The sequence below is a fragment of the Carcharhinus amblyrhynchos genome, chromosome 15 (genome assembly GCF_965287045.1).
Source record: "Carcharhinus amblyrhynchos chromosome 15, sCarAmb.v2.hapA, whole genome shotgun sequence".
Classification (NCBI taxonomy): Eukaryota; Metazoa; Chordata; class Chondrichthyes; order Carcharhiniformes; family Carcharhinidae; genus Carcharhinus; species Carcharhinus amblyrhynchos.
Genome location: NC_137338.1, coordinates 11724626 through 11734979, shown reverse-complemented (window position 1 = coordinate 11734979; position 10354 = coordinate 11724626). Strand labels below are relative to the sequence as shown.

Here is a 10354-nt window from a genome sequence, read left to right as displayed (position 1 = left end):
CGATGGAAGAAGGTAGAAGAGAGAATGTCCAGGGTGCAAGGAGTCCTTGATTATGCTGGCTGCTTTGCGGAGCACATCTGTGGACTTTACATAGGACATAAAACAGGACAGCACAGTACAGGCCCTTCGACCCTTGATGTTGTGCCGAGCCATGTCCGAACCCAAGATCAAGCTCTCCCACTCCCTATCGTCCCCCTTTAACCTGGTGTTGTGAGCCTTCTTACTGTGCTTTGCTGAGACAGAGGGAAGTGTCAATGGACGGAAGGCTGGTTTGCGTGATGGATTGGGCCTACTAGTGATACTAATGGATAAAACTTGACACTTCCACTGTGGAGGAAAAATCCCCAGAAGCAATTTCGCGTAAATTTCTTTGGAGTGTTATGTCCTAGCCAGGCTACAGTAAGATGTAGTAGGACAGTCCTGCCTTCCTCCGCTCCGGCCCCGCCCCTCCCGCAGAGGAGGATGATGTCACCCAGTGGAATGTTTACATTGTAGCAGAAACTGCCGGCGTTCCATTCCCATTGTTGATGGTTACATTGTTTCCGCAAGGTTCCAGCAGGCACACGGCTGGTCCGGAGACACTCTGTCCAGACCCGCCGCCGGCATGAACTGCCGCTCGCAGACCCTGGAGCTGACGGTGGAGGCCAGGCAGATCGAGGAGACGGTGCTGGCCGTGCTGCACACCGTGCTGCTGCACCGAAGCTCGGGCAAGTTCCACTACAAGAAGGAGGGCACCTACTCCATCGGCACGGTGGGCACCGAGGACGTGGACTGCGACTTTGTCGACTGCACCTACGTGCGGGTCTCCTCCGACGAGCTGGACCGCACGCTGCGCCGATCCGTCGGCGAGTTTAAGGTGAGTTTCACCCCATCCCCTCCCCCCACCTTCCAAAATAAGCCTGAGTCCAGGGGTAATCCATCCAGGGGGAGGGAGACAGGGGAGTAGGTGAGTAAGCGGTTTACAGTACCGGGGCCACTGTTCAAATTCAGGACAAGTTCCACCGTCTGTCCCTGGCTGCATTCTTTTCGTAACGACTGGACTAGGGGCCTACAACTGCAGTGTCAGCCTCGGAACTCCGAATCTAATCAGCTCTCCCAGAGCCCCAATCTCCAAACCAAGGCTGAGACTTAACTCCATGTGCAGCGCCAGAGGAGAGCCACACTGTCGGAGGTGCTCGCCAGGCCTTATTCGGAGCTTCCCCCCCCTCTCAGATGAACACAAATGGTACCATGGCGTTCGTTCCCCTACAGAACGATGGGTACTTCCGATAATGCGGTACTGCCATCAGTTTAACTTTATTTAGTGTCGCAAGTAGGCTGACGTACCTCAATCAACATCAATAAATTGCTGTTTATAATTTGGCTAGTGCGTTTCCGAAATTACACAGGTACATATTTATTTATTAGTGCCACAAGTGGGCTTACATTAACACGGCAATGAAGTTACAGTGAAAATCCCTCAGTCGCCACACTCCGGTGTCTGTTGGGGTACACTGAGGGAGAATTAAACATGGTCAACGTGGGAGGAAACCCACACAGACACGGGGAGAACATGCAGATTCAGCATAGTGACCCAAGCAGGGAATCGAACCTAGGTTCTTGGCGCTGCGAAGCGGCAGTGCTAGCCACCATGCTGCCCTAACAGTATTACAGTGAAGTATCAACCAACATTCAGCTCCAGTCTCTGAAGTGAGACTTGACACACGATCTCTTGCCTCCGATTGACGGATTCTGCCACTTGAAGACTGACGCAAAACTGACTCAAGTGTTGGCAGAGTTAGTGGAATGGGGGAAAATACACAGAGCTTGCTGTAAGTGCTCTGCCTGTCTCCTGGCAACACTGGCAGGTATATGAGGGTGAGGTGGGGCATGTTCCCATGAGCCTGCTGCCCGTTACTAGGTGTTATTTTAAAGCTTGTTTGTTCGTGTCACAAGTAGGCTTACATTAACACTGCAATTAAGTTACTGTGAAAATCCCCTTGTTGCCACACTCCGACGCCTGTTTGGGTACACTGAGGGAGAATTTAGCATAGCCAACGCACCCAACCAGCACATCTTTGGGACTGTGGGAGAAAACCGGAGCACCAGGAGGAAACCCGCGCAGACACGGAAAGAACGTGCAAACTCCACACAGGCAGTGACCCAAGCCGGGAATCGAACCCAGGTCCCTGGCGCTGTGAGGCAGCAATGCTAACCACTCTGCCACCATGTGAGGATGTGGGTTTGGAAGGTGCTGTTGAAGGAACCATGGTAAATTGTTTTGTAGCGTACCTTGTAGATGATACACATTGCTGCCACTGTGTGTTGGTGATTTGATTTGGTTTACTATTGTCATATGTATTAGTATACAGTCAAAAGTATTGTTTCTAGCAAGCTATACCGCAAAGCATACTGTACATAGAGAAGGAAAGGAGAGACTGCAGAATGTAGTGTTACAGTCATAGTTAGGGTGTAGAGATCGATCAACTTAGTGCAAGGAAAATCCATTCAAAAGTCTGATGGCAGCATGGAAGAAGCTTTTTAAGAACATAAGAACATAAGAAATAGGAGCAGGAGTAGGCCATCTAGCCCTTCGAGCCTGCCCCGCCGTTCAATAAGATCATGGCTGATCTGTCGTGTCTCAGTTCCACATTCCCGCCCTCTCCCCATAACCCTTAATCCCCTTGCCTATCAAAAACCTATCAACCCGCGTCTTAAGTATATTTAGCGAGGCAGCCTCCACCACATCAACGGGCAGAGAATTCCAGAGATTCACCACCCTTTGAGTGAAGAAGTTCCTCCTCAACTCCGTTCTAAACCGCCCCCCCCTTTATCTTGAGGCTGTGCCCCCTAGTCCTACTGTCCTTTCTGAGCGGGAAGAGCCTCTCCACCTCTATCCTATCCATCCCATTCATCATCTTATATGTCTCCATGAGATCTCCCCTCATTCTTCTAAACTCTAACGAGTACAGGCCTAGTTTATTCAGCCTCTCCTCATAGTTCAACCCCCTCTACTCCGGTATCAGCCTAGTAAACCTCCTCTGCACTCCCTCCAAGGCCAAAATATCCTTGCGTAAGTGCGGCGACCAAAACTGCACACAGTACTCCAGCTGTGGCCTCACCAGTGCCCTGTACAGTTGCAGCAAGATCTCCCTACTTCTATATTCAATCTCCCTCGCTATGAAGGCCAGCATCCCATTTGCCTTCCTGACCACCTGCTGCACCTGCAGGCTGGGTTTTTGCGACTCGTGCACAAGGACCCCGAGGTCCCTCTGCACCGTTGCATGCTGCAGTTTTTCGCCACGTAAGTAATAGTCCTTCCTACCATTATTCCTACCAAAGTGGACAACTTCACACTTGCCAACATTAAATTCCATTTGCCATTTCCTGGCCCATTCGCCCAGCCTATCTAGATCCTTCTGCAGACTTTCCACACCCTCCGCACAATTTGCCGTTCCACCAATCTTGGTGTCATCAGCAAATTTACACTTACACTTACACCATACACTTGGTTCCCTCCTCCAGATCATCTACATAAATGGTAAATAGCTGAGGCCCCAGCACTGACCCCTGGGGCACTCCACTAGTCACCAACCGCCAATCCGAATAGCACCCATTGACCCCTACTCTCTGCCTCCTATTTGATAGCCAATCCTCTATCCACGCTAACACCCTACCCCCAACTCCATGCCCCCTGACCTTCTGTAATAACCTTTTTCGAGTTGGTTGGTACGTGACCATAGAATTCTGCATCTTTTTCCCAATGGAAGAAGGTGGAAGGAAGTATGCATGGTGTTCTTGATTATGTTGGCTGCTTTTCCGAAGCAATGAAAAGTGTAGACATTGTCAATGGATGGGTGGCTGGTTTGAGTGATGGATTGGGCTTCATTCACGACCTTTGTAGTTTCTTGTGGTTTTGGACAAAGCAGGAGCCATACCAAGCTGCAATACAACCAGAAAAAATGATGGAGGAAGTGGCTGTTGAACGTGTGCCAATCACATGGGCTGCTTTGTCCTGGATGGTGTCAAGCTCCCTGAGTGTTGTTGGAGCTGCACCCATCCAGGCAAGTGGAGAGTATTCCATTACACTCCTTTCTTGTGCCTTGTAAATGATGGAAAGGATTTGGGTAGTCACAAGGTGAGTTACTCTGCGTCAAATTTCCAACTTCTGATTTGCTTTTGCAGCTACAGTATTTATATGGCTGATCTTGTTCAATTTCTGGTCAATGGTAACCACCATGAGATAGAGAGGGATTCGGCCATGGGGCAAAGATGCACTTTCACTGACTTCATTAGAAACACAAAGAATATTTCTTGATGAGAAGTACTAAACAGTAAGCAGCATCATGGTTGTGGTTAGCTCCAAAATGTCTCTCTTTGCCTAAAAGCCCCTTGCACCATGGGTTGATTCAGAGTCCCGATTGCTGGCATTAGCCATGTGACCCTTACTCTGCTGTATTGCCCTTCGAGGGACAATCACCACACGTGGTACTGCCACTGAACGTCAAGGGGAGATGCCAGCAGCTCAGGGCTCGTGTGTTACGATCATGCAGACTATTAATCCAGAAACTCAGCTATTGTCTCGGGGACCCAGATTCCCGCATGGCAGATGGTGGAATTTGAATTCAATTTTAAATAAATCTGGAATTAAGAATCTGCTGACGACCATGAAACCATTGTCGATTGTTGGAAACACCCATCTGGTTCACCAATGTCCTTCAGGGAAGGAAATTTGCCGTCCTTACCTGGTGTGGCCTACATGTGACCCCAGAGCCACAGCAGTGTGGTTGACTCTTAGTTGCCCTCCAAGGGCAACTAGGGATGGACAATAAAATGCTGGCCCAGCCAGCGACACCCATGTCCCTTGAATGAATAAAAAAGATGAAGTGGGTGCACCTAATTTACATGTTGTCCACCACCATCAGAACAGGCAGGTTTCAAATCGCAGCCTCCTGACACCCACACAAAAAGAGTGCACCAATTTTTAACCTGAGGAAATGAGATGAGTAGAGTAACCACTGAGTGACACCAAGCTTGGTACTTAAAAAGAATGTGGATTGCAGGGAGCTGAGGAATTGCAGAGATTTGAGATCCTGAGAAGGGAAGCTGGCTGCGATGGACTATGATTTTAGCACAGCCAGGAACAACAACTTGCATTCATATAGCAGCACCCTACCAGAGTAAAACATCCCAAGGCATCTCACAAGAACAAGATGAAACAAAACCTGACACCGAGCCACATGAGGAGATATTAGGACAGGCCAATAAAAGGTGGTAGGTTTTAAGAAGTGTCTTTAGAGAAAGGGAGAGCATGTTCACTATGTTTTGCAGCTTTACAGAAAAAAAAGAAAATTCGCAAGGTAAACGATCATAGAATCTGTACAGTGCAGAAGGAGGCCATTCGGTTCCACATGGTTTACAGTGTCCCTCTAGGGGAATTTTGCATTAAGACTCCAAGCTAACAATTGAGATTTGGTAATTATTCCAGATCAATGGATCTCATCAAGGGTGTGTCTTTCTCACTACATTTTTCTCCTTTAACCGTAGGACGCCCTTCGTAATTCTGGCAGCGACGGGAGTGGACAAATCTCCCTGGAGTTCTACCAGAAGAAGAAGTCTCGCTGGCCGTTCTCGGATGAGTGTATCCCATGGGAGGTGTGGGCCTTCAAACTCAACGTAGTGAACCTGGCCAATGAGCAGGAGAGGCAGATCTGCCGTGAGAAGGTGGGCGAGAAACTGGGCGAGAAGATCATCAACATTATTGAGGTCATGAACCGGCACGAGTATTTGCCCAAAATGCCAACACAGTCAGAGGTGGACAATGTCTTTGATACGAGCCTAAGAGATGTACAACCTTACCTGTACAAAATCAGTTATCAGATCACTGATTCTCTTGGGACATCAGTCAGTACCACCATGAGAAGATTGATCAAGGACACCCTGGCTTTATAATCTGTCGAATAACTACCAAAAAACAAACCCAAACTAACACTGTTGCATTTTGACTTTACTCCTCTTCCCCTGATCTTCCCATTCTGCTGCTTTTATCCTCTTTAACTGGTTCTGGGGAGTCTGTCTGATTTAAAAGTCCACCGAATTATATCCACAATGCTGTGAGGAGATTCCTTATTGAATTCCATTCTATTAGTTATGTTTGGCATGGAGACGATTTAGCAAAGTTTGCTTGTATTTATTTTAAAAAGAGTTGGAGGTGGGCAGGTTAAAAAATGTGAGTTACTGGAATGGAGAAGTATTAACAGCCAGGTTCAAGCACACCATGCTTAGCTGTTAATAATTTCCCCATCCAATTGTGCGGCATGGTGGCGCGGTGGTTAGCACTGCGGCCTCACAGTGTCAGGGGCCCGGGTTTGATTCCGGCCTCTGGTCACTGTCCGTGTGGAGCTTGCACATTCTCCCTGTCAGTGTGGAGTTTACACATTCTCCCCGTATCTGCGTGGGTTTCCTCCAGGTGCACTGGTTTCCTTCCACACTCCAAAGATGTACGGGCTAGGTTGCTAAGTTGCCCCTTAGTGTCAAGGGGACTAGCAGGGTAATACATGTGCATGCAGAAGTGGGGCCTGGCAGGGATTGTTGTCAGCCCAGATGGGTGAATGGCCTCTTTCTGCGCTGCAGAGATTCTATTATATTACAATTTAAACCAACGCCATTGCCACAACCTCTTATGTGTGGGACTTACAAAGACTTCCATGCGATGCTCTTCAGAGTGAAATAGCTTAGCATCTAGTATCGAGGAACAAACATGAAGGATTGCCACTAAGAAATTACCGATGGCATGCTGGCACTGAGGAACCGTACATAGCCCAGCAGGAGTTAACTGTTAGCTTATGGGGAAGACATAAGATGGGGAGGAAATGTGTGATTAAGTATAAAGTGCTGAAAATCATAAATATATATTTTAAAATATTATTGGAGATGCAATATTTTAAAATTGATTGCAGAGATGAATTTTTGTCATAATCCATCACAATAAAACTGGCAAAATCACAAACCCTTTTAGAAGTTTTATAATACTTGCTGGTTCCGAGTAATTTAGCTGTTTCGTTGACACAGAGAGGCCTATCTGTCTTTAGTACCAACAGGCTGAATGTGTATATAATCCCACAACAGAGATTGGGAAAAGAGTGCAAGCGAGTTCAAGGGAAAGAACTCCAATTCACAGAACATGATGGCCGAGGACTGTGCCATTGATAGTGAAACTAGTTTGATTGGGACGCACCTCCAACTGCCTAGCGATTGTTCGGAAGTCTTTGTACATAATTTCTTGAGTTAGTTTCAGTTTTTTATATATATGTTGTTAATATCTTTTTCAAACAGCTCACGTATGCTATGAAAAAACAATTGGAAGAAATTGTTCTGTTGGAATATTTTTCCTGTTACAACATCTGACTGAAAGCGGCTTATTTCCCCAATGGATACTGTCATTCATCTTGCGAAAGAAAATAGCCTTCAATGTTACCAGGGCCTGGTCACTCCCATTTCAAGGAAACCTTCATGAGGGTTCCTGCTGTGCGTTTGAGCCATTCTGTTTATTTTTTGGTTAGCTGGGTAGCTGAAATGTACAGAAACCCATTACCCTGCTTAAGAAATTCCAAACCAAGCTATTGAGAAGTTCACACAAGCCAAAATTCTCTTATCAAGAACGCAACTTTTCCCTTTAGTGGGAGAAGAATCTTATCTCTGCACAGATAGCTTAAGCACAAAGTGACATTGTCCAAGCTTTAAGTATAATAAAACCGCCCAGCTTTCCAGCACAGAGTAACTGGTGAGCTCCCTGCTTCTTAGCCCAATGGGGCCACCCTGTTTGCTGGGTTAGCTGGAGTTGTAGAAAAAGGTTGATAGGTCCCTCCCAACCCTGTTAACAGGGCATGCTGGCTGTTCCACAGCACAGTGAATCTAACCTAACTCAAATTTTAATGAACTGAGCCTACAGAAGTCAAACTTCATTCTGAAATTCCATGGCTAGGGATGTCATCTTCAAACTAGCTCAACTCCAGAGGGATCCCATTAGCCCAAGTAGAATGGTCACCAGTTCACCGTCAGACAAAGTACTGGGGATGTGATGAGTAGCACAAGCCACCAATTGTACTCCTCTGAAGACAGTACTAAACTGTACAATAAGTCCAAGTTTGATTAGGAGTTGGTCTGTGCAGGGCTAGTTGATTTCAACTGGTCACAATGGCCACAGACTGTGGAGGGAGCAAAGAGAAAAGAAAACTTTCAGGCTTCCTGCTTCTGGACTGTAACCAGTGACTCCGGCTGCACAGTGTAGGCTTGTGGACAAGAGCACTCGGAGCTGTAAAGCCTTTCGCAGCCAAATAGCCCACTTAAAGATCCTTGAGCAAAAGCATTAAAATAGCGATTTAGGGAATGAAATGGAAAATAGGTGTCTGTGGAATAATACATCAGAACAAGTCAGTGCCTTCAGGGGGTTAGAAAGGGAAGAGGGTGGGTGTATTGTGGAGTGTTTGATGGTGTTGGGGGAAATCGATGTCTAAATTGCAATTCATAATGAAATTGGGAAAAGAGTGTTCATGCAGAAGCTGTTGCAGCTTCAAGGATTGATCTGCGCACCAGAAAGTTAACTGTACAATTTTATTTTAAATGCATTGTATAAATTTTGAACCAGATTACTCACTGTTACTCAGCACAACAGCTGTGCACAATACTGTCTGAAATGGTGGACTGTGTAGCAAAATAAAATAAATTGTACATAATATAAGCAGGAAGATTGTTAATAGGCTGTAATATGAGTTATTTAAATTTGACCATTAAAGAGATTTATAGGAATTCACAAAGTGTACATTTTCTTTTATGAAAAGTAAACTTGTATTTGGAACATAGAAGATTTAGAGTCAAGGCCACTTCTATGCACCAGAGGTAGAATTAACCCTTTTGGTTTTAATTCAGTAACTACATTAGCAATTGTGTCAGGTTTCGGAGACAGATTCACAATTATAATTGAGCTGATGTTTCAGGAACAAGATTCCCAACACCATTCTCAGACTAACAGGATCTTGCCCACCAGTGAGGGGATGGAAGGGCTCCATCTTTCAATATTGGGAGGCCTGACAATTACTGGTCACCCTCATGCCTTCCCCACAATTGTGGTGCCTGGTGGCAGAAGTCCCGCCCATTGAGAGGTGTTGCATGGTCTATCAGAGGCCAGAGCTACCTCATGCTACCAATGCCAATGGGAGCTGCTGGCTGTATTGTAACTAACTATCTGAAGCCCAGGATCATGGTGGAACTCCAAGCTGAAGATGACTGAAGGCAGGGTGAGGGTTTGATGGGGTAAGTTTTAAGCCCCCCCACCCACCAGCAAACCCAATGGGGTTTGTTGGATAGCCTTTGGAGGTGTGGGAAAGCTATACAGCCCTTATCTAATCCAAGAGTCACCACTAAATTACTGTGGGCTCAGGGTAATGGATGTCAATTAGCTCATTAATGAGCCTAATTAAATCCCACCGCTGGCAGCTGGGAATCCTGCATTAGCCACGGTAAAATTGCTCCTTTGTGTTAGGGGAAAACACTGGGTAAAATACTTTGTTATATTATAGAGCCTGGGTGGGTTTGTGGTCGGCTGTGCTGTAGGGATTCTATGATCTTGGGAGGGGATGGAGAGCAGGTTTGCCAGAATTACCCTGGATCATAGGGGTTAAATTATGATAACAGCTTGCATTAATTAGGCTTGCGTTCTGTCATGTTTAAAATATTGAGAGATGATCTAATCGAGGCTTTTAAACTGTTCAAACATTCAAATTTGTCGTTTAAAAACCCATCTGCTTCATGAATGTCCTTCAGGGAAGGAAATCTGCCATCCTTACCTGGTCTGGCCTACACAGATGCCTGGAGTTTGCATTCTCCCCATGTCCATGTGGATTTCCTCCAGGTGCTCCGGTTTCCTCCCACAGTCCAAAGATGTGTGGGTTAGGTTGATTGGCCATGCTAAATTGCTCCTTAGTGCCCCGGTACGTGTAGGTTAGAGGGATCAGTGGGGTAAATGTGTGGGATTGAAGGGATAGGGCCTGGGGTGGGAATATGATCGGTCCAGACTTAAAGGGCTGAATGGCCTTCTGCACTGTCAGGTTTCTATGGTTTCTCCAAGTAATTCCAGACCCACAGCAATGGGTTTGACTCTTAAATATCCTCAGGGATGAGAAATAAATGTGACACCCACATCCCTTGAGCAAATTTTAAAGAAAGAACAATGGAACAAAACCCTAAATTAGATCTAGGCCATTCCGCAGCTTGTGGAAATTTGGAACAAACTCCTTCAAAAGGCTCTGGGTGCTGGGATAATTGGAGTTTTCAAGTTTAATAGGTTTCTCTCAGGTAATAGTATCAAGAGACGTGG

General features: G+C 46.3%; 1 protein-coding gene across 1 annotated transcript; it reads left to right on the top strand.

Annotated features, from left to right (window-relative positions):
• Positions 1–329: 329 nt before the first annotated feature.
• On the top strand, positions 330–8795 carry atg101 (autophagy related 101). Its single transcript, XM_080203403.1, has 2 exons — positions 330–856; positions 5527–8795. Exons 1-2 carry the CDS (start codon positions 605–607, stop codon positions 5929–5931), a joined length of 657 nt encoding a protein of 218 aa, XP_080059529.1. The 5' UTR covers positions 330–604; the 3' UTR covers positions 5932–8795.
• Positions 8796–10354: the final 1559 nt, after the last annotated feature.